We start from the raw sequence: 23,791 nt of genomic DNA on the forward strand, positions 1-23,791 counted from the left end.
ACCTTTTATTTCTCCTATTCCGCGATCTTGTGACCTCTTGTGTTTGGTTTTGTTTTTGCTGTTGTCTCCCAAGTCCCTCCATTTCTGCTGTCCCTAGTTGCCCTGAGGGGGACGATATCGATGCGTATCTGATGTTGATACGGGTGCTGGCTGGGGGACCAGGTGTAGAAATCCCCTTCTTCAGTGTTTCCACTCCGTCTTCTGACGTGGCGGCGAGGTGTGGGTCTGTGGGGAAAGTCTAACCTATACTGCAAGAGCATTGAACAACTGTACTAAGGACTGGAACAAACAGGCAGTTCCAGTCCCAGGTGATACACAAACAGAACTGAAGACAGTCCCTCCTCAGAGCCCTCAAATACATGAGGGAAGCCAAATGTGTGCTGCTAGTAAGACTCGGCATACTGTCCTGTATAGCATCTGGTAACACTTTTGACAGGGCAGACAAATTCTGATGAAAACATTAGGCAGCTTTTGGGTTTATACTCCTGCCTCTTCTTGGTAGGTGTGATTACCAGTTTCAAGCCAATGAAGTGCCAAAGCAGCCTGCAGCAACTTCAGCATGGCATGACCTCCAGAGGCATATTGTGTGGTTGGTGCCTGGCCTGTGGAGTCTGCATGGGTTTATTAGTGTTTGGAAAAGCACTTCGTTCTTTCAGCCATCCTTCTTGCTACTGTGTGAATCACCTGGGAGATGCTGAAAGGTTATTTTGTGATTTGAGACTCGCTGAGTTCTGTGCAATCTTAAGGAGCAATCGAATGACTGCCAGGGCTTGGTTTTATACTGCCTTCACCTGAGTGGCTACATATTGGTTGTCTTGCTTTCTTTAATCAATAATTTTGATCTGTGTATGATTGGTTTGCAGGGGAAATCTGTTCAGTTTTCCTGGCACACAAGAAGATGATGAATTACATAAAAATCCCAGTGACTGGCAGTACCAGCAACACAAGGCAGGTGACTGTGGTGGACAGGTCCATCCTCAGAGGATGCAGCAGGACTGCCATCGACAGCCCCCTGGTGCTGAGGATGGGGAGTCTGTGGAGACTGGTACTGTTGGCACTCAGACAGAAGAAGGGAGAAGAATGCAGAAGAAACGAAGTAAGGCTGTCAAAACTGATGACAGCCGTGAGAGGTGGGCAAACACTAAGAACAAAGGGATTCAAACTACAGCAGACTGTCCTTTTACCCCAACAACTGTTACAAAAGCAACACAAACGTCAGAAGAAATCTGTAGACAGGTGGAAGTGGGAACCAGTATGTCTAGGCAAAGACCTGGGCAACAAGACGCGAATGTCCAAACTGAGGAGAGTGGGCGAAAGCTTGTGAATGCCTCTGGAGAGGACACAGTCTCTCTGCACAGCCAGGTGGGATGAAGGCTGCCTGAATGTAATTGTACTGGTTTTAAGCAGTAAAGTGTCCCTTCAGCCAGTATGTTTGCTGGCAGTAAGGTCTCTGTTGGAAAAAAGCCAAAAGATGTTAAAAAATGTCGCAAACTTTCCTGCATCAACTGTACACAGCTGCAAGGCAGGAGTATGGGGTGGGTGGCATAGGCTGGGGGAGTAAATGTCTCCCAAGTTTTGGCTGGTGGGTTTTTTTGTGTCCTCAGATGTAGTTAACACTGTAAAAAAAATTTAACTTTTTGTTGGGTAGAGATGGGAGTTGCATGAAATTCTGCCTTCTATTTTGCAACAACCAACATCTGACAGCTTGTTCTGCTGTGCTTCCAGTGTCAGTGGAGAACATGGGAGGGGAGAGCTGCTCCAGAGAAACTGTCTAATAACATGAACAACTTTGAATTAGTATTTCAGAAAGTATTGCAGGCTCCAGGAAAATCACTGCTTTGCAGTTACAGCCTGTACGTTTTCTTGTAAACACAAAGCCTAAAATTATTTTTTTCTAAACTTAAGAATAGTACATTCTCTGGGAAATAGGAGATGAACAGGGCCATAAATACGCAGTACAACATTGATGTGATATGTCTGAGTTCACTGAATGGAACAGCTACGCAGGTTTGCTGTTTCCTCCTTGGGCTGCTGTGATTTCCCTTCCTCCACCTGCCAGCAACACGTGTTCAGTTCTCCTTTAGCATCTCCGGTGTCGTTGCGTCTGGTCCGTGACAGGGTGCTGAGAGGTTCCCTGCCCCGGTACCGGAACACGGTGTGACGAGACCGCAGTGCAGGGACAGCACTACCCAGAAGTTAGCTGCTCTCCGTGGTGGTCTGTTGTAGCTGTGGTGTGTCCTGCTGGTTACAGGGGGAGGAGGAGTTCCACCTCCGGCGCCCACCGAAGGGCCGCGTCCAGCGCCGCCAGGTGCGCACCGTCCGGGAGGTGCGCACGGTGGTCACTCGTGTGATCACTGATGTCCTCTACATAGACGGGGCAGAGGTGGAGCGAAAGGTGGTTGAGGTAAGTTGCTGGTTTCAGAGCTAACCATGATGGCATTTGCTGAAAAAATAAAATTTATTCGAGTGAGATTGTGTTGTGGCTGCAGCAGGTGGGTCGAGTGAGGAGGTGAGCGTGCGGTGATGAGGAGCTTTCCCTGCTGGGCAGACTCCTGGACTCTGCAGTGCCTCCCACGGCAAAGGCTGGCTGGCTGCTGATCTGTTTCATGCCTGCTACTGTATTCTGGAGACACACTGACTTTTTTTTTCCAGACAAATAACTGAACAATAGACTTTACTATGTGCATTGAACTGTTTTAAAATTCTTGGGTTTTTTTTTCCAGACTACAGAGAGCTCAGAATGGGCACAAATTCTGTTAGTAAGCAAAAATCAGTCCTGCCTGTAAAATAGAACTGTGTAAGGTAGTTTAACCTGTTTTGCAGCTTAGCATCATTTTTGGCCACACTCTTGAATACTGTGGACCAGGTTCTGTAAAAGGTCTACAAAAAGCAACTTAAAAACAAAAAATGAAGCCTATTGTTAGTACAGTCGTCTTGGTGTATGTCTATTCATTAATTAGAAAATCTGAGAAATGCTGTTTTGATGTACACAGTAATCACATCAGCCTGCTAGCAAAAAAATGTTGCTGCTATTCTGCTGTAAAGGTGAATACATAAACAGTCTTGTGCTCTGTTGCTTCAGTGAGTAGTGACACAAAAGGATAAATTAGTTCAGTGCAAAGCTGATACTTTCATACCCAGTGCTACATGTTAAATTCCTTATTGTAATGTTAAAATAGAGAATTGTCTCCTGAAAATGTGCTTACCTAGGTTGTGTAATCACAATCATGTAGCCATTTTCCATTTAGCTACTGATGTTTCATGTCCCTGTTTTGCAGATACATATTTTTATATCCATAAAGCTGATCTGGGATTATTAGTAACCAAAGGCTCCTGGTGTCTCACGTATCTGTTGCACTCTCACCCCCCTGAAGGGTGGGAATTAGTCAGAGCCAGACTAATTTGTTACTAACCAAGCTCAGTCCTGTTGGGTGGTTTCTGAGTGTGACCTCTGTGTGCAGAGCAGCTACAGACCTATGGTGAGAGCTGTGTTCTCCACCCCGGATCAGTGCAGACTCCTGTGTGTGGCTGGCTTCAGTTTCGTGAATGTGGTCTCACCTTGTCTATGCTTTTCCCTGGTGGTTATAGGGCTTCCATCTCACAAGTGCATCACCTTTGATGAACATCTTTTTTTTTTTTTTTCCCTTCCATTTTTCTCCCTCACCCTCTAGGAAACCGAGGAGCCTGTAGTGGAGTGCCAGGAGTGTGAGACTGACACATCCTCCTCTAGAACTGCAGCGGGCTCATCACTGACCTCAGGGGACCTTGGTGATGTCAGCTCCTTCTCATCTAAGGCCTCAAGCCTCCACCGTACATCTAGTGGAGCAAGCAGTGGTCACTCTGCCACACACAGTGGCAGCTCAGGGCGTGGAACCGGAGCTGTCAAAGGCAAAGTGTGTGGGACAGAAGCTGGAGAGTTTGCTTTACCCGTTCCCAGAAGTGTCTTAGGAAAATTGAGGTATGTGCAAGCTTTGGGAGAGGAACAACAGTTATTTTGTGGAAGCGAACAGCTGGCTTGGGTGGAGTGTGAAGCAGGATAGACCCTAAACCAGGAATTTTCTGGGAAGAATCTGGCTTGACAAACAGAAATAAGGAGACAGTCTTTGCTTGTATGGCATCGCTTTGTGGCTTGGCCTAAGGTGTTGCCACTTCGAAAGCGATGAGGCAAACTTCCTCATCAGTTGTGAGATCACAGAGAAAATATGGGGATCCTAGCTGGCTTCTCTTCAGAACAGTTAACTCATAAATTCTGTAGCCCTAGGAAAGGAGCTGGTCAGCCAGCATCTCCACTCAGAGGTGGCCAGCCAGGAGCACTGCCTGGTGAGGAAGAAGAGGAGTCTATACTTGGTACTCGTCAGGGGGGCAAAGCGCCTGCGACACCTTGTGGGCGAGGAAGAAGAGGCCGCCCACCATCTCGAGCAGCAGGAGCAAGGTACCGTGGAGAAAGGAGACATTCATTGCCAAGGATGAGACTGGAGAAGCATTGACTTAATGTGGGAGAGTAAAAGGGGTAGTGAAGGGTTCAGGGTCTAGTTTTTGGTGATAGCATGTAGCAGTTGCAGGCATCTTGCCCAAGTATTCTTTGTGTAGTAATTTTTTCCTGATCCTTCTGGGACTGCTTTTCTCTTTCCCACAGAGATTCAGCTGGGCTGCCAGGTGTGGAGGATCTCTCAACTACAGCATCACCCGAGGAGAAATCACTCACTCGTTCAGGTCGCCTGCCAGATGGAGGGGAGAAATCTGACACTTCTGGGTTCTGTGCCTTACGCCGAAGTGACTCTCCAGAAATACCATTACAAGTGGAGACTGGTCCTCTGGATGGTGCAGACTCATCCTCTGGGAGCAGCTTTGTAGGCCTCAGGGTTGTAGCAAAGTGGTCCTCAAATGGGTACTTCTATTCTGGGTTGATTACCCAAGATGTTGGGGCAGGAAAATACAAGCTGCTCTTTGATGATGGATATGAATGTGATGTGCTGGGAAAAGATATTTTACTCTGTGATCCTATCCCACTGGAGACTGAGGTGACTGCACTTTCAGAGGATGAGTACTTTAGTGCAGGTAAGAGCAGTGCTTGAACTCCATCCCTGGGTTGTCTGAGTTGCTGAGTGCAGTGGGAGATGGATGCTTGTCTAGGAGGGTGAGGAGCCTGGGTGTCGTTGATTACCTGGGGTGGTTTGCTCTCTCACCAGGTGTGGTGAAGGGACACCGGAAGGAGTCTGGAGAGTTCTACTATTGCATTGAAAAGGAAGGCCAGAGGAAGTGGTACAAACGAATGTCTGTTATACTGTCTCTGGAACAAGGAAATAAGCTCCGGGAGCAGTTTGGGCTAGGTCCTTATGAACCTGTCACCCCCCTGACCAAAGCAGCTGACATCAGTCTTGGTAAGGGCAGGTCCTGTTTAGCTGCTGGCTGTGCTGCTCTGCATCTTCTGCCTTTGAGATGCTTCTAGTTCCTGGTCTGAATTACCAATGTTTAAATCTTCCTGGGTATTCAGCAATGCTTTTGATACTTTCTAATGGGATCTTTGATATCCTTTCATTGTTCTGTGCCTTGCTCAGAGACTTAATGGTGTTGCCTGGCTTGTGGAGGGTGGCCTGCTGCTCGGGCAGTGGCGTTTGCTGTGCTTGTGTCCAGCTGCTGGATGGCTGCTGGGTTACAAACTCTTCAGCAGCGCTGGGAGGAAACAGACAGGCTGCAGGCCTGACAAGAAAGATGCATAAGCGAGACATTTTCTTGCTGTTCTCTGCCGGAGGGTGGTAGTGTACTCCCTAGTGGACTTTCTAGGTGCTCCTGAGCTCAGCCACCTCTGTACAGACCGGTGGGACGAGAGCTGGGGCAGTCAGGTGACAGCCAGGGGCTGATCTCTGCACGCTGTGTCACAGATAACCTTGTGGAGGGGAAGCGGAAGCGACGAGGGAACCTGGGTTCCCCCAGCACGTCCAGCAGCAGCACGACTCCCCCTCGCAAGGGGCAGGAGAGTCCCCGCCTCCCGCCGGGCCCGCTCGCTGGGAAGAGGAAACTTGTTGCCTCTGACAGTGAGAGGTCCCCGGCTAAGCGTGGCCGCAAGTCCACAGCGATAAAGCCTGGTGAGAACCTTACTTTCTGTTCTTAGACTTGTGTTCAACTATTTTTTTTTTCCTTCCTGATATTTCTGTAATCTTTCCATTTCCCATATGCAAGAGGTAGATGAGATTGCTTGTTTGCCCTGCAGGGTTTGAGATTGATTCTCCTTGGCTGCATTTAGCAGCCAGAGATATTTTTAGCATAGTCTGAATACTTACGTGCTATCTTTTCATTCCAAGTTTTAGAAATTTCCTCACCTTAATACTGTGATTGACCTCTCTCCTTTCTTAGCTCTTATCTGTTTAGTCAGTCCTGAAATGCCTAGCTGCTAAAGGGACCCTGCACAGCTCTAGGTGTTCTTTCAGGATGTTGACAGACTGTTAAACTTGATCCCAGCAGTCATTTGGGTTTTGACTTGAAGATCCTTTGCAACCAGAAGGATAAAAGATCCCTGCCAATCCTAGTGTCATCTTGCCCCAATCCTGCCGTTGTCTCCTCCAGTAAAATAACTGAGGTTGAACATATTCCAAATCTTAGTGCAGGTTCTTTGTGCTGAACCTGTCTTTTGAGACTCATGAAGCTTCTGTCTCTCTGCAGCGGCTGTGAGAGCTGGAGAGTTTGTAAGCACCTGTGAAGGTGTAGATGCTGTAGATCCCCCAGTACTGGAGGACCATCATGGACCCTTGCCCAGCAATAAGACCCTCTTCTTGGGCTATGCCTTTCTCCTCACCATGGCAACACCCAGTGACAAATTGGTCAATGACCAGAAGCTATCCGATGGTCCCACAGGGAGTAGTGAGGAGGAAGAAGGTGAGGCAAATCTTACCCATTGCATTTCCCAGTGGAATGCTGTGGCTTTAGGAAACATGCTGGATGCTGTCTGATCAGGCATTTGCGTGAGTGCTTGTTTTACCCTTTTGCTCTTTAATCCTTTGCAGAAAGGACCGAAGAATCAGTCTTTGTTCTAGAAAATTTACAGCCTGAAATGTGGCAGACCTCAATGATGATCATAGGGCTGTTCAGCATGTGAAAATTATCGAGATCAGCAGCTTCAGAATAGTATAGTATGAGAAGGAAGCTTTGGAGGAGCAAGGGATAGTGCTGGGACATGTGGGACTTGGAAGCCTGAGGGGGTGGGTCCAGCTTGCTGCAGTCAGGTTTCATCCAATGAACTGCAGCATGAAAAAGTGACAAGATGCTCACTTGGCTAGTTTGGCCAGTGCTGCGCTTCCCTTTCTGCTGCCTTTGGTCGTTTGGCTGGTTGGTTTTTGTTTGGTGGGGTGGTGGCTTTTTTTTTTGTTGTTGTTTTTTTGGTTTTTTTTAGGTTTGGGTCTTTTTTGACTCTTTCAGGGCTTTTCTCTGGATACTCTAGGGAGAAAGGCTGGGTTCCATAATGGAATGGAATGTAGACTGAGGATTGTACAGACATCAGCAGATAGACTATAGCCAAAAATTGAACTTTTTGTTTCTGCTGTAGAATTTTTAGAGATTCCTCCGTATGACAAACACTACACAGCACAGCAGCTGCGAGCAGGAGCTGGCTACATCCTGGAAGACTTCAATGAAACACAGGTAAGGACTCGCCAGTCTAGAATGAGAGTCACAGAATCATTGACTTTGGAAGCAATTTCTATAGCTCATCTTGTTCAATCCCCCTGCTGAAAGCAAGATCAGATAAAGCAGATTCCTTAGGTCCTTGTCCCGTTGGATTTTGAATATCCTCAAGGATGTGGACAGCTTAATCCCATGTTTGACCACCCCCAATCAAAAAAAAAAAAAAGCAAAACCAAACCACTTAAATGGAAATTCCTGTATTTTAGTTTGCACCTGTTGCTTCTTGTCCTTTTAGTGGATAACGCCAAGAAGACTCTGGTTCCATCTTTTGTACACCCTCCTGTCAGTCACAAGTGCACAGACAAGCTCGCCCCCCTCGGCCTTCTGTGGTGTGCCAGGTGCTCTAGTGCCTAGATAGCTTCTCTGGGTCCTTGGCTGGGCCTCTGGTGGTGGTGTACTGCGGAGCCTAGGAGGGGATGCAGTGCTCCAGAGGTGCTTTCACCACAGGTCTCTGCCTTGGAACACCTGGAGGTAGAGTTACAAGATCTACTTGGACAATTAATTTCATTTAGTGTTGCTTTTACTTAGGTTTATTTTTAATAGAGAGGGTAGAAGGTTCTTGGAGTGTCTTGCCTGAGGATGCAGTGTCTTTAGTTGCTGAGTTTCAAAGCACAAGATGAGTATTCTCCTTTGCCTGCACTGGGAGAGAGAATTGTGATAGAAAAGCTGCCAGGCAGAGCTCTTTCCTGTGAACTGGGTAGCTTGGAACAGGGGATGGTTACAGCTACTCCTGAATTCAGCATCTGTTTATCTAATCCACCTTTCACACAATATGGCTGTGAAAATCAGCGTTTCAGTTGTTGTCTTCATAAACTGTTTAGCAGCAGGACGACTTTGGGTTTTTTTTGGCAAGCACTGTCTCCTGTTCACATGTCCCTTTCTCTCCCCTGAAGTGTAATGCAGCCTATCAGTGTCTCTTAATTGCCGACCAGCATTGCCGAACTCGGAAGTACCTGCTGTGCCTTGCCAGAGGGATCCCTTGTGTGTCCCACGTCTGGGTCCACGACAGCTGTCATGCTAACCAGCTCCAGAACTACCGAAATTACCTTTTGCCAGCTGGTTATAGCCTCCAGGAGCAAAAATTGCTAGAATGGTAAGTGCGTGCCAAATAACCATGATCTGAGTCCATAGACTGAGGATTTAATCAGAGAAAATTATTATGCTTGGGAAGCTCTGCAAGTACTGAACACGTCCCTACCACTGCTGCTCAGGCTTCTCCTTCCACATCTCTTTCCTTGGATTTGGAGTGACCTCTAGTGCCATATACACCAAAAAGAGTCTCCTGTAAAATAAGAGAGATGTCCAGTTTTCCTCATAAGGAAGGCTGAATTCAGGCAGGGCTTTTCACACACTTGGCCCTCTTCTCCAATTCCTCAGAAATGGATCGAGTTGAGCAATACTACTGCAATTTCCTTTGGTACATTTTGAAGCCAGCTTGTCCACTTCCAATGGAGTCTAATCCTGTAGGTCTGAGAGAACAGTTATCAGGTCAGATTCCTCAGGCAAGGTGAGGTGTGGACCAAAACAGGCTGTGAATCTCTGTGGGCTTTTAGGCAGGAGACTGATGCCTGTCTGTTCAGTCTTGTCTAAGCAGAGGCATTTTGGATATGCACAGAAAAGCTGGTTCAGGATTAAGGAGGATTGTAGCCCAGTTCTGGACTGAGGCTGCTGCACACACACCCACCCCCTAATATTGTCTAGCTCTGTTTTACTGTCTATAAACAGGATAATTGTTCCAAGTGTTTCAGGAGGAGTAGTAAGAGAGCAGGTCATTCAGGATAGTCAAAGAACCAATATGGGAGCCAATCAGCTAACTTGAAATAGACAATGGTCCTCAAAGTTTCACTGTACTGAATGTTCTTAGCAGTCTGCCTTTCTTCACTTTGTTCTGCAGGCACCCGAGAGAAAATCCATTCCATAACCTGAAGGTTCTCCTGGTGTCAGACCAGCAGCAGAACTTCCTGGATTTGTGGTCTGAAATCCTCATGACAGGGGGAGCATCATCTGTTAAACAGCATTACTCAGATGCTCACAACAAAGGTACTCATTGGCTGGTTTCTCAGGCCTAGCAGTTGGGAATCCCATGGCACTGTGGTCTCTAGTATGGGCTAAAAAGATTTAGGATGGGTTACAAGGTTGCCTATAAGCATAAGGGAAGGCAGAGTGCAGACACTTGCTCTCTGCAGAATGTAGTCCAGAAGACCAGCCTCCCAGAGGAGATGCTGCAGCAGCCCCAGCACTCACAGCCCCGGGTCAGGACTCGTGGGCAGCTCGTCCCGACGATCAGGGTGGCTGCTGCTGGTTTTGTGCCAGCTTCTCTCTGGACTGGGGGGATCAGTCGCTTGCAAGGTGCAGTGTTTCTGTAAAGCACATCTAACTTTTACCAAGAGAATTCACTGGCTAGGAATGAGAGGACATGGAGAGGGGGCTCACAGTGGTGAAACACGTTGATCTGCTAGAGATCCTTTTTATTGCTTTCCACCTGACAGATGCCTCTCTCCCCCTGTGCAGATGTCGCCTTGGGTGTTTACGACGTGGTGGTGACTGATTTTTCCTGCCCAGCTGGGGTCTTGAAGTGTGCAGAAGCCTTACAGCTGCCTGTTGTCTCACAGGAGTGGATAATCCAGAGCCTTATTGCTGGGGAGAGAGTAGGCTACAACAAACATCCTAAGTATAAACATGACTATGTCCCCCACTAAGCTAAAATTTTTCTCTGCTGTCCCACTGTTGTGCAGACTGTTTTAATAAGGTTTTAAATGTTTGTGTAATTGGACAGTGTGCATGGATTACTGTATATAGTTTTATCTGCTCGACTTTTATGTTGAAATAAATGTTCAATCTCTTGTGGTAGCTGCTGGGACGCCTCATTTGTCTAAATTTATCCCAGGGCCATGCCTCCAGAGAGGAAAGAAATACATTTCTCAAAGCTGAAGAGTCTGTTATAGCAAGGCTAGGAAATCTTAGTAACATACAGGAAGTTTCTGCCAGATACTGCTTTCCATTGAAATAGAATGCTGTACTGCTCTAGTCCCTTTGCACTTGGGAGCAGACATTGACAATATTCCACGTAATTGCATGGCAAGATGGTTTTATTTGGTTCGGTAGGATAGTCACTAGTACCATTTTACACAGGCGAGTGAAAACAGGACATTTAGAGCTGGCATCCTTGTTAGGTTTCTCCTTAGTTTTAGTTCCAGCACACTTTTCAGCCAGCTGAGGGTCCTTTGTACTCAGAAGTAGGAACTTTACCCTATTCAGTCTTGGCGTGCACAATTTTACCACAGAAATTGTATTTAGTTTTATAGAGAAAGCATGTGAGAGCACTAGTGGCTCCTTTGCCTATACAGATACGCTAGAGCAGTGCACTGTATGAGAAGAGGCTCCCAAACCCTCCCCTTCACCTCAGCCTGCTAATGCAGTTGTTTACTTTTCCTGGAGGTATGTATTTGATTAGCAGAAATTACGTACTGTAAATCAGTTTACTGCACAAGTGGAACTTCTGAATACAGCCCTAACCTCATTCGAGTCAAAACCAAGAGACTCCTCCATACTTCAACTTGCAAAGGATCATAGCCCAGCTGAAGCATCATAATTCTTGTTGCAGTTTCACTTGCTGAGGAGGCACAGACTCCTTAGAGGCATTTATAATTACATGCAGGGCTGCAGAAAGTATGTTTTACCAGTTCAGGAAAAAATGAAGTCACTTTCTGCAGTCGCTGGGCAGCCTCCCATGAGTGGCTCTTCCTGCCAATCCCTTCTGAAACTGATTCACCAGGCAAGAGGCAGCCTCAGAGGAAAACTCAGTTGAGTGCAAACTCTCCAAAAGCATGAGTCTCCACTGCTTGATGTGTCATTGGTCACAGCCTGAAGAAAAGGTCTTGGTGCTTAAACCCCAAAACTGCAAGAGAAGGTTACAGTATTAACTACATGTTGAAAGAACTCCCCTTATCAGCCCCTAATAGCATTTGAGCTAGTAGCTAGTTCAATTTCATGCCAAAACAGACTCAAAGGGGAGAAAACATGAAAACTAAAAATTATCTCATGCTGGTTTGTTACTTTTCTGCCGTAGTATTTAGCAGTACTTGGCTTCTGATTAATTTATTCAGTAGAAATTACTTATGATCCTTTAGATCCCTTTGTACTTCAAGTACCCCAGGATAAGGTACAAAGAACCCTGAAGTTCCTCCTACCTGCCCAAGGTTCCTCCAGCCTGGGTGTAGTATTTGTTATAATCCAAGCGCAGCAGCAGCTGAGCCAGGTCAGAGTTTATCTGGTGATTGCGGACACTAGAGAGGATCTTGAAGAGAAGGGATGACTGACGACTGAATCCCTGCAAATTTAGAAGAAGTCAGTTCTTGGCACTCCCAAGAGAGAAAACAAGCAAGTCAGCTTTTCATCTCTGTTCCTGCCTGAACAATCCTTTCAAAGCCTGAAGAAAAGAATCACTACAGAAGAAGTGATGCTTGTGGTCCAGTATAAGGTAAGATGTCGGCCACAAGGTTTATTGGGAGTTAAGTATCCCAAAGGAGGGGTAGAAGCACTGCCTGCTACCCAACTCCTTTCTATTCCAACAGGATAATCTGCTTATCTGCCCACTCTGTGCACACACGCTTTTCCATTTGGGAAGAGCTGATTAATTAAAATCATTGCAAGTAGTCATATAGAAAGTCTCAGCTCAAACTCGCTCCTGTCCTACAGCTGTTTGAACCAAGATGACTCCTTAGGCAATGTTTGCATGGGGAAAGAACAGGTCCATATAAACACAGACTAGTGTAGATTCACCTTCACCAAAATACTGAGTTGTGCAGCTCCTCGTTCATCTAATGGGCCCAGATTCTGACTGACCAGAGAACAGAAACTATGACAAAGATCCAGAATTTCATTTAAGCAGTGGAAAACCTGCATGAGATAAAAAGTACAAGACAGAAGTTTAAACAGTTCAAACCCAGAGACAGCTGTTCTTAGTACCTGAAAAGTTGCAGCATTCATTCTATAATTCATAATCTGGATGTTGCTGCTGGTAATGTTTTCCCATCAGTAAGGAAGATGTTAAAACAGCTGTAGCATTTTTGTAAGGTTTTCTACTGAAAAAGGACATGAATTATGCTGCCTCATCCCACCCCAAGCTTTTGCAGACATCCCTAGGGAAATGGTGATTGGCATGAGCCACCCAGATGAGCACAGGAGTTGAACATTGGCTTTCCTGTCCAACCAGCCACCACTGCAGCTCCAGGGCTGAGCAGGGAAAACAGAGCAAGCACTGTGGGTCAAGACTTTGGGTTTACTGTTCACAACAAAACTTGGAATTTCTTTGATATCAGTTGGTCAAGGTAATTTGCATTCAAGACTGTTAAGAAAGTCCAAATGCTTCACAGGAAAAATTACTGGAACACTTAAAAGTTGTTGGCTGGATAATTAGTATTCTGCCACCTTTATGCTATAGCCTCAGACTGAGCAAAATGATGGGCCAGACAAGACCTGCAGCATCATTGTTCCGTTGATACCAACCATCTTTGGAATGTTTTTGTGCTACTACATGTTTAATAAAAATGCTGACAACACTGTAACACATTTCTGACTAAAACAGCAATAAAAAAAGACCCTTCAAGTCTACTCGGGAACATCCCAGCTATACTTATCCTCTAACATGTAAGTAAGAAAGGGAATGTTTCCTCATCTAATCCGTTCCAGAGTGAGTCCCTCAGGAGTACAGTTCCCAGCACCTTGCTAATTAATGCTACTTTAATAAAACTGCCTGTTAAGAAAAACATAGCAACAAAATTTAAATTAATAAGGTTAACAGAACACTGGAATAATCCTGATTTAAAATGGCCAGAATGCAGCATCCACACTCACCAACTGTAAATTAAGTGATCTTAACTCAATTAATCTGCTCTAGTTTATACCTGTTTTATTCCTCAGGAGGTTATTACTGCTCTGTTTTAAAAGAATTTGTTTGTCTTATCTCTCCACAAAGGTACATTTCGTAGGGCAGCTGGAGAACTTGTAGAAAAAGGTGTAAAAAGATCTACTTACAGGCTTTAGGAGGATGAAAGACTGAGCCAACAGGTTACTTAAGAAATGATCATGGGCCAGTCGTATGCTCTCGAAGTCGCGGGTGGCGGTGATCTGCTGCAGGAGCTGTGAGAACTGGGACTCCAGCACGTCCACCTGGGGAGGGACACAGGCACAGCTCGTCAGCAGGGGCACCTCCTGCCTCCAGAGGCTTTGGGTGAGAAATGTCCTTTTCTTATTGCTGCTTTTGTCTTAGAGGCTGAGGATCACGTTCTCTGTGCCTCCTGGATGGGGAACTGTGTTTAACTGTGGGACGTGGGGTGGGGGTGGCCTGGCAATGTTTCATACCTAAGTATTAGCTACGTAGAAAGGGAAATGGTCACTTCCTTGAAGATTAGCTATTGAAAAAGTATATAGCTAGCATGTAAACAGAGGTTATTTCATTGTGGTCATCTCTGAATTTCACACTGGGAGATGCTATCTGGGATCTCAGGGGAAAGACTACAGTGCAGAAGCTCAGCCATATTCCTCTGAGGAACCTAGAAAGCTGGGCCCCCTCAGTTCAAGTCTTAGGGTTGTTAACAAAAAGAAATGTAATCCTCACAAAATCATGCTACTGGTAACTGGTGTTTACATATGAAAAGTCACTTTTTTTACCTCAAATTGTCATAATACAGCTTCTTTCATGTCTGAAAAAAGCTAAACAAACCCACCCACAGAAACAAAATAAAATAATTTGTCACTTAACTCAAACTGGAGTTCATTTCAAGGGGCAAGGGGGGAATCCAGAATGGTATCTTAATGGTGCTATTTCAGAGATGACTGTTGCTTCCCACAACTGTTTAGTAGCACTAGAGCGTCTGAAGTCCTGCATTTCCAGTAACACTGTCACAAGTCCAGAAGACTTGTAATTATAGCACTAAGTCTGGGAACTCAGAGAAAGTTCTAGACTTGTTCCAAAGGAAATCTTGGTTTCCTTTATGTACAAAGAATCTGAACGTTCAAAGACAGAACTTAAGTGCTCCCTCAACGCATTTATGCCAGTTCCTGGTCAGCTGATGCAGTTTACCTTCCTCTATAATCCTGACCTGCAGATAATACTGAAGATTGTCCACAAGGAAAGCCATGTGATCCCTCAGACGCCACTTGATGGCATCAGTTCTGTTGGATTTCAGGTGCTTGCGTTGCATCTGGAGAGCCCAGCAGTGCTGTAGCTCAGCCTGCACTCGTCGCACACTCAGCAGGTATTTAAACACCACATTGTACCTGCAGTCAAAAAGTACAAAGTTTTTTAAGATTAAAGTCTTCCTTGGGTGCAGGTACTAGAGAACAAAACTGGAAAAAGAAGAAGGAGGTGGCTGCCTGGCAACAGACAGGAGAGGTCGAGTGATGGTCCATCTCCTGAGTAACAGATTTCTGCTTGTATTGGCTACTGACCTAAAAAATGCAAAGTTAATTTCACAGTAAGGAAGGAACAGCCAGGAATGTTTTGTTAACACAGCACTGTTCATGAAATAGTGCAGAATTGCAAAGTGTCATTTTAAAGTTCAAGCAGCAAGATAAATATTATGGCTCTACCTTTCCCTCCACAGAGACGGGAAAAACCACAGCTCATGAGTGAGTGCCTGAGATCAAGGAACCTACAGATAAAGACACACAGACCACACCTAGCACTTACTTCTCCAGAACAGCAGGAGTAAAGAGAATGTGCAGTGGCCACTGAACTTTGTACGAAAGGCCCAGTGCTGCCCATCCCGACGCGGGGGCCTCACGTGGAGATAACTCCCGGGAAGGCCCTTCACGAGTCTGAGGAGCATCTGAAAACAAAGGAGGTGCTGAATCAATTGTTCTTCTCAGTCAAGGCAACTGACTGAGTGGGCAAGGAATAAAAGGGGAAAGAACAGAATAAGAAGAACCAAAGCAGGCTAGTCTATCATGTAGGCCGCAAAGGGAACAAAGTTAATATTTCTTTAACTTCAGAGAAGGGAAAGTGACAGGACTTGAAAACAAGATCACCTCCCCTCTTAACTCACTGCTACAAACCCAAGCAGGTACCTTTATGCTCCTTTCCATGATACTCAATGGTTAAGTGCAGCAGAGGAAGAAGGTTGTCATCATCTAACAGCACCTTATGAGCAGACTGCTGAAATGCAACATTGACATCTGCCAAGAGAGCACAGGTAGCAACACAGGATGACACAGCTAGTGTTAATTTTGCATCCATTAATTATGTATGTTTGGCCGTAAAAGACAACAGGGTCTCCCTATTTCCACCAGTTTCATTTAATTGCAGTTTCAAATATGGAGAGACACCTGCTATCTGAAAATTGCTGAGATGTTATTTTCACCTGCTCTGTGAGACAATTTGGATTCACAAGTGCTGTTCTTTCAAAGCTAATGACAAAACCTAGAGGATAAGACAGAGCTCTTCTGTAGATGGCTAATCATCTTCCTGCTATGCCACAGCAAGGACAGCTTGGTAAGTGACTAAGTAACACTCACCATGTTCAGTGACAGCTGTAGGTGGTGCCTTTAACATGTGCTGTGCAGTGTCAATGAAGGCCTGGAAGAGCTCACCTCTTCCCAAGAGATAAAAGTCTTTTATGATCTGTGGAGATAAATTTTTGGTAGATCAGCATATCAAAAACTGAGCAGAGATTTTAAGCATCCTAGCTGATGGCATTCGTTTTCATTATTGCTTGGACAGCTTCTGGCATTCCAAAACACAGCTGGAAAGCTCCAGATTTCATCCAGTGCCCAAAAAGTCTACGCTGCCGTCGCTTCAAGATGCAAACCATATACATACACCCCTCTAACTGTCTCTGACCAAGTTCTATCACTCTGTGCTCACTCCTGAGACCTGGAAAATTAAAACAGCTGTACCTACAAGAAGAAAGTGCAAAATCTAAGACATTAAGTGAAACATTTAATGGGAAAGAGACATTAAAAAAGAAAAAAAAAATTAAGCTGCTTTAAGAAAAAACGAGCTAGCAGTTACATTACCTTTAGTTGTCCTAGCAAATCTGACTCCTCCACCATCAGCTTCCAAAGATGCTAGTGAGAAACAAAAACCAGAAGAAACCTCCCCTCAGATTCATGTAAACCCATTCAGTGAGAAAAGCAGCAGTCCTAAGATACTTGCAATGCATACAAAACACCTGCATGAACTGCTCTACAAAGCACAGGAGAACACACTGAAATCCTGTGTGTAGGCAGCCCATGCTGCTGGGTAGAACACTCCTGATGTATACCAGGCAAGAAACCCTGCCTGAGATACGTGAAGACCCATGGCAAATAAATAAGTGAATCCTTATGAAATTAGTTCTACCCTAGCATGGTTCTTACTTCTGTAACCTCCTCATCTTCTCATGTTCCAATGCCCAGCCCAAATGAAAAGATTAAAAATTGCCAAAGCAAAGGATTTGTCCAGTGAGATACCATCTATTATGCTGAATGCATAATCAAAAGTTTGGCTTCAAGTGAAAAAGCTGCTTCAAGTGAAATTAAAAAAAAACAAAACACCAAAACCATAAAAATTCCTTTCTTCCCCCCGGGCACAGTATTCTTTAATGTCCCATTACAGGCTGAGGTAACACGAAGTTCTGAACCCCAGAAGAACATGAAAGCTATAAGCAGCATTCACACACTTGTTGGATCACAGGTTCTGAGACGTGCCCTGCTCCTCCCAGTTGTTCACAAGACTGAAGAGTGAGCTCCTCAGCCTGCACAGCAGTTATCTTCCTAGGGGGCTTACCTCAGCAACGGTGCTCCGGATCCAGTCAACCACTGACTCAAAGTCCACCAGACTAAAGAGTGGCTGCTGCTTGAGTCGATGTAGCTCTGCTGCAAAAGTGTCCTCCTGGTTTTTTAGGATGGAGCCTGTGCAGCAATGAGAAGTGTTTTGGACAATGAAAGGAAGACCATTTAGAGAACTGCAGACCCCTTCTAGCACAGTGGGGCAGAAAGGCTGTCCAGGCAGCACCACCTCGGGTCTGGTGAGGAATGTGAAATTAAGGAGGCCTCAAAGTACAAGTACCAAGGTACAAGATTACTATACTGCAGTTACACTTGCCATGGCAGTGCTGTGGGTATCCATAAAAACCCCAAATACTTTTTTTTGTAAAAGATTGCCACTAACAGCCCTTTTTCTAGGACTGAGTTAGACCTTTACTGCCACATGAACCAGGTGGTTTGGTTCTTCACCTACCTCTGTGTCTTTCAGGTCCACCCTATTTCTTGAACTTGGTTTTGGGGTGTGAGGGTTTGTTTGTTTGTTTGTTTGTTTTTTTAACCAGCTAAGCTAGAAGAAAAGTTTCGTTTCACCTCATTTCTGCTCAGGCAAGAAAACGGTCCAATTTAATTGGTCCTTTGTTCTCTGTAATGTCACTCGAGTCATCTGACTCATAGAACTTGCTTTATCCAGAGCAAATCACATGACTTGTTGCTGGAAACATGGAGACTATGTTTGGAAAGTGCTATTATTTACTCATTCTCTTCTTATACTGACCCCTTGGAATCAAACAGAAGCAGAACACTGGGACCACTGCTCTGCCCTAGTACAACCATCCATATGTTCTGACGAGTAGCCAACAGTAGTGACTGTTGAGGAACTGATTAATACAGCATTTTGGAAGATACTTGTCAGTCACTCATAACTGAGCAAAGGCTGCAAGAAAGATGTTCCTTACCTTTTCTGGTCAGGTTAACATTTTGGTTCTCAAACATCTGTACAGACTCTCCCACAAAGAGGATTTTCTCAGCAACCCGCACAGGAATGTACGAAGGCAGCATTTCTACTCGCAGAGAAAACTGTTTCAGAGATGGAGCTAACATGTTCTCCTCCTCAATCAAGCGCTGTCAGACCCAGGGAAAAGAAATCAAGCAGAAAAAGCATGAGAAAAACAGACAGAAAAGGTGTAAAAAGGTACCTGTATGTGTGGGAGGGGGAAATCCAAGCACATTGGGAGCAGGCCTAGAGGTAGCAAACCTGATTTGCATTATTCACGTAAGCTTGCAAACTTCTTTATACTTCTGGAACACAAGCAGATCTCCCTAGAGAAGGTGTTGCATTCATCAGAGAGGGGAGCAGAAGTGTGAAAGGAGAAGCTGCACCTTTATGGAATAGCAGCCAACTGGCTTTCCCAAAGGATAATGTTGCATCAGCAAAAAGAATTTTTGTTGCAGCTGCATTATATGAGGTTTTTTCAGCCATAACAATGTCAATTGGCATTACGAAAAATAATCCTCCCCTATATCCCTTCCTTTATGTTTTAACACTGCTAGAGCACTTGTGATATAGGCCAAATGTGGAGACCTCCACTAATGAGCAACCAGGTTAAAGATCTGAAGGCTTGCTAGCATAAATCTGGCCATTTCTGTTTCTGCAAAAGGTGTTTAAAGCAATAAAGTTATTAATTTGCTTCTGAACGTATTAATAAAGAACTCCAAGTACAGATGCAAGATTTTCCTTCAGAGAAGCAATACTGGTTATTTCATTTAGCTTTCTTGTCATATAAACCAAAAAAACCCACCACGCTAACAGATTTTTTTTTTTGCCACTTACAGAATTAATTTTAATAGGAGAGTTCAGTATGAATTTGTATACTGATGTTAACAGCCTCAAAATATTTTCTTAAGATTCTTCTAACACTTTTACATGAGGAAATACCCAAATATTTCATTGGTCTATCCCTTCAACACACAGGATCTTTTATTTTACTCTCTGACTGAAGAATTACTGACTGATGCTGTTAAGTCAGTAATGCTAAAGAAGAGGGTTAATTAGGCTCTCTTGGTGTCATCTTCTTAATGCCTACAGTTTCCACCATGGATCTAGAAGATTCACCAATTTTCACATTCCTCCTATATCTGATACAGTGAAATAGATTTTTCAACTAACTGCTTTTTGAAGTTTTCCCTTGGTTTTGCCTGCATGTAGTCTGTCCTCAGCAGAGACTGTGCAGGGCATTAATCAGTATGCAGCACAGGGCATTTCAGGGGTGAAGCCCGTGGTGCAGCCAGGCTGCAGGCAGCACACTAACACCAGGGGCACCCATGAAAGGTTTTCTCACGGTAAACTAGTGTGAATTTACAGAGTTGCAGCTGCTCCTCATTGGCCTCTGATGCAGACACTATTCAGATGCACAAAGTGTGGAAGATTACTCCATTGAGAAATCTTCCTGCACAGGGGCATTCTAATGCTATGCCAGCTATAGAAGGAGTTAACTGTGTTTCACAAGTGTGTTTTCAGGTTGTTCCCTTGCTTAATGAGCACCCTGAACAGCATCTTAGCAGTCTCTTGACATAGCAGGATTTCCCCCAGTCGTGTCAGTAGTATTACCCTGTTAGGAAACATGTGCACAACAAACGGTTGCACAAGAACAGTCCCTGACCCAGCTGCCAATAGAAAGGGCAAATCAAGTCAACACCCAAGCTCCCCACACCCTCTCCCTTACAACTGTTCACACTACCACCAGTGCTTGTGTTGAGCAGATCATAGTGTTCACTGTAAGGAACCAGCAGTCAGTGAAGAGCAGGGTGAGCACAGCAGCTCATTACTTGGCATCAGCACCACGGCAGATTCCATCTGTAGGGCTTTCTGCCCCAGGATTATCCAGCTGTGCCAAAGGAGACGTGCCCTGTCCTTTATGCCTAGCTGCTTCCTCTCACAACACTGTTCATCTGCCATCCTGCAGGTCCAGATGGATGTGCAATCCAGCCTAGCCTGCACTGCCACAGAAAACAATGTATTTCTTCTGTAGCCCTGCCAGGACCGAAGAATGCCCATCGATGGCTTGCAGCCTTACCAGGTCCTGCAGTTCTCGTAGCTGCTTTCCTGTGAGCCCTCCGATTCCCAGGTCGTCGTCATCTTCTTCGGGCTGGCTAGGAACATTCCCAGAAGAGGGGCCTTGTTTGATAAAGAACTCTTCATGCTGGTCTAGTAGCAATCCATGCAGCATCCAGGCAGAGAGCTGCTTATACATGACTCCATGACACACAGCCAGAATCCTGAGGACAAGAGAAACAGACAGTGAGGCCTTTGCATGAAGTAATCAACACCTGATTGCACATAATTCTGCAATGTCCAGTTACTCAGCTGTAATGTCAGTTAATATGGCAAGTACTAAATGGAGAATGTGGCATTTTATAATTGTTTTTTTAAACAGAGAAAGGTGGACCGATCACTTGCAGAACTAAACTAACATACACTTGGAACATGTGTCCCCTCCACATCAGCTAGTGGGAGACGTGCCAGTATACCAGAAGTGTGAGTTTGCAGTGACACTCCAGTCCTACTGTGTTTCTTCTCAATTGCCATTTCAGCGTGAACATGCTATCCGTTAAGTAGTCTGACTTTCTCCCCAAGGACATAGCAAAGCTCACTCAGTCACATTTATCCTTTTGAAGGATCAAAAACCAGGAACAGGTCTATCATTCGTGACCCAGTTAATGCAGAGCTCAAAAGACAAGGAATTAAAAACACAGGGTCTGAACTTTCCTCAGCCCTAAATCCAAAGTATGGAGAAAGCCTTAATTCTTGGATAAATAATGGGGTCTATCAGTGTTCCCTGCATGCTACTCCTACTTTTAAGTCCTACAAGCCTGTTTTGCACGTGCTGTTTTCACAAGTAAGATAAACACTTTGGCACTAACGCCAGTTACTACAGAAGAACAAAATAACAGCTTTACTGTGTCTACATACTTTTCAAGAGCACTGCGAACAGGAGGCAGCCCCCCACAGCTATGTTTGTGGACTGTCTCCAGTATTTGACATCCATGAATCTGCAGAAGGAAAACATGGTTACACTAGGTTTGTTATTTGGATCTGTACTGACCTTTTCAGCCATTTAAATTTCAGCTAACAACAGAACGCCTTAACAAGCTGCACAAATTTTGCAGAAAGAAGGATGTGACCTACTCCATCTAGTAAAGAAAGAAGCCTTCTATGAGTGGCTCTGCAACCAAGCTTCTTTCAAATTTCCCTTAATAAAAAAATTAAGCATCTCTGGATTCTGAAAACATTAGCTTCTGCCTTTTTTTTTTTTTCAGGTGACGGGAGAAAAGAGACTCTGAAAAGAAGGAATTCCAACCAGCAGCATCTCGTGCTAACAAATGTATTGTGATAATATAATGCAAGTCTTCAAAGATCATACTGATAAATCAAAAAAAAGCTTTGCAAAGTAGTTATATAAAATAGGTATGTAATAGTTAAAACAGTTATATAACAATAGGTATATAAAAGGTACTAGGAGTAGGGCATCCATTACTGAAGCTACATTACTTCCTAGTATTAAAGGTCTGGCATGGAGCAGAAAGAATTTTATCAGCTAAAGAGAAAACCTGTTAAGAGAAACTAGGTGCAGTTTTACCATACCTTCTGAGTCTTGATCTGTTCCACCATGACCATGACAGAGGGGAAGAGCAACTGAAACTGCAGAACAAGGATCAAAATACTGAATTAAGTTGCTATGCAAGGAAGAGAGCAAAACTATACTTGAGTAAGTGTTGACAGCAGCTGAGTACAGTAATTTAATGAAACTGCCCTCTGGCTTATCCCAAAGCATGACATAAAAATCTCTATGAAGCAAGTCCTTCCTCCAGTGGACCAAGATGTGTGAAGTCACTGTACTCCAGCTGCAGTTCAGGCTAAACACAGTCCGTGCGGAACACACGAGGGTCAAGGTGGAGGACCTCAGCTTTGTGTCAAGGTGCAAGGAATCCTCTAACCATGATTAAGGGACTACAAATGTAGAGATTTTAAAAATACATGACATGACGTGACAGACTAACCCTTATTTATCCCACCCACTTTCTTATTAGACTCAGGGAGTGATAAGAGTAACCAAAGGGGTACCTGTTTATTAATGTGGCATACCTGGTCCAAGGAATAATTAACATGTGAAATGGAAAGATGTGGGTCAGCAAGAAACTGCAAGAACAACAAAGCAATTAATGAAAATTAAAATAAGGTATGGGTAAGTAAAACAGCACATTTGGCTCTATATTTTCAACCTTTAGTTCCCACAACTTTTTTTGCCCCCCCCCCTTATTTTTTGGGCTGTGTCCCACCTTAGACTGTAACAACAACTGGACAGTGGTAGTGCCCAAGGTATGACAGCTGCAAATGTAGCAGAGATTAATAAAAACCTTTACAGCTGAAACCAGAAATCACAATAGTCTGAGATATCACTGGGCTCTGAGGCAGACAGGATACTTACTGAACTTGAGGCAGAGGGGACAATACTTATTAGAATTAAGAGTTATTTACAATGGCACCCCACAGGAATAATTTGGAAGACATCCCTGATGTGGAGAGGAAAATACCTCATCTCCTCTTTAGCTATTACTACTTCACATATTAAAACCCTCCACAGAGTGTCGGAGGCAGGACAGCCTCTTGTTCCAAATCTCTCTCCTTTACCTCTTGTTCTAGGTCAAGCAGTGCCTGTCGGTATGGCTGCAGCACTGAATCAAGGCCTGTGCAGAAGGCTCGTAAATAAATGCCATGTAATCCACTCTGGTTTTGCTGAGACGGGTGATGGTCCTGAAACCAAATAATAAAATCTACATCAGCTCCCCAGTACAGGTCTAGAGGGTATCAGTTTCTGTGCAGTGTTACCCCAGCCGCCACTGCTCCAAACACGCCCAAGTGCACCTTAGTCCACCAAAAGGTGCCCAGGAAAAAAAAAATAAAAAGACATTTGTCACAGTCACTTCAGCAGTTATATTTAGCTCTTCTGCAGACATATATAAGTGTTGGGGAGCACTGATAATTTCAGTGCTTCTTTGTGCTTATGCACGCCTGCTGGATCTCATAGCTCTTCACAGACCCTGAGGAGCACTCGCTGCAGCGCAGGGACGAGCACGCTGGGCCCAAACCGTGCCCAGTCTGCGGTGACCAGGCAGTACGACAGCGTGCTTCCTCAAGAACGGGATCCTACCCTCGGCCCATCTCCCGCTGTTCTGCCCCCTCCCCTGTCTGCATCGCCCAGAGCATTCCGGAGCCCCGCTCGGGAGCGCGCATCTGCCTGGGCCAGCGCGGGCTGCGCTGCAGGACACCCGCGTACCGCCGGACAGCGGGGCGCGGCACCTGCTGCTG

General features: G+C 45.0%; 2 protein-coding genes across 2 annotated transcripts in view; one reads left to right on the forward strand and one right to left on the reverse strand.

Moving 5' to 3' along the window:
• The window catches only part of TP53BP1 (tumor protein p53 binding protein 1), a 29,284-nt gene extending 18,758 nt beyond the window's left edge, over positions 1-10,526 (forward strand). The window contains exons 12-23 of the mRNA XM_008936582.1: positions 864-1,362; positions 2,252-2,404; positions 3,672-3,958; positions 4,256-4,432; positions 4,637-5,058; positions 5,190-5,381; positions 5,883-6,086; positions 6,661-6,873; positions 7,541-7,635; positions 8,571-8,770; positions 9,572-9,717; positions 10,189-10,526. Of these exons, the coding sequence (XP_008934830.1) occupies positions 864-1,362; positions 2,252-2,404; positions 3,672-3,958; positions 4,256-4,432; positions 4,637-5,058; positions 5,190-5,381; positions 5,883-6,086; positions 6,661-6,873; positions 7,541-7,635; positions 8,571-8,770; positions 9,572-9,717; positions 10,189-10,376 (2,776 nt within the window). The 3' untranslated portion in view covers positions 10,377-10,526. The remainder of the gene's footprint in view (positions 1-863; positions 1,363-2,251; positions 2,405-3,671; positions 3,959-4,255; positions 4,433-4,636; positions 5,059-5,189; positions 5,382-5,882; positions 6,087-6,660; positions 6,874-7,540; positions 7,636-8,570; positions 8,771-9,571; positions 9,718-10,188) is intronic.
• A 1,036-nt stretch (positions 10,527-11,562) lies between these two features.
• On the reverse strand, positions 11,563-23,230 carry TUBGCP4 (tubulin, gamma complex associated protein 4). Its single transcript, XM_008936593.1, has 16 exons — positions 23,114-23,230; positions 22,568-22,621; positions 22,067-22,123; positions 21,395-21,474; positions 20,499-20,700; positions 18,381-18,546; positions 17,447-17,571; positions 16,696-16,746; positions 16,195-16,300; positions 15,748-15,855; positions 15,371-15,509; positions 14,781-14,958; positions 13,714-13,848; positions 12,460-12,576; positions 11,868-12,007; positions 11,563-11,575 (listed from the first exon to the last, which is right to left on the reverse strand). Exons 3-16 carry the CDS (start codon positions 22,097-22,099, stop codon positions 11,563-11,565), a joined length of 1,593 nt encoding a protein of 530 aa, XP_008934841.1. The 5' UTR covers positions 22,100-22,123; positions 22,568-22,621; positions 23,114-23,230.
• Positions 23,231-23,791: the final 561 nt, after the last annotated feature.

The sequence above is a fragment of the Merops nubicus genome, unplaced genomic scaffold (assembly GCF_000691845.1).
Source record: "Merops nubicus isolate BGI_N331 unplaced genomic scaffold, ASM69184v1 scaffold8580, whole genome shotgun sequence".
In the NCBI taxonomy this organism is placed as follows: Eukaryota; Metazoa; Chordata; class Aves; order Coraciiformes; family Meropidae; genus Merops; species Merops nubicus.

Bases quoted from the DNA above. Each gene is read 5' to 3' on its own strand.
- TUBGCP4 (XM_008936593.1), bottom strand. From the start codon at position 22,099: ATGGTCATGGTGGAACAGATCAAGACTCAGAAG. The intron at 21,475-22,066 runs GTATGGTAAAAC...TTCCTTCTGCAG, and splicing joins AACAGATCAAGACTCAGAAG to ATTCATGGATGTCAAATACT. The intron at 12,008-12,459 runs GTGAATCTACAC...CTAAATTTGCAG, and splicing joins AACTCAGTATTTTGGTGAAG to GGATTCAGTCGTCAGTCATC.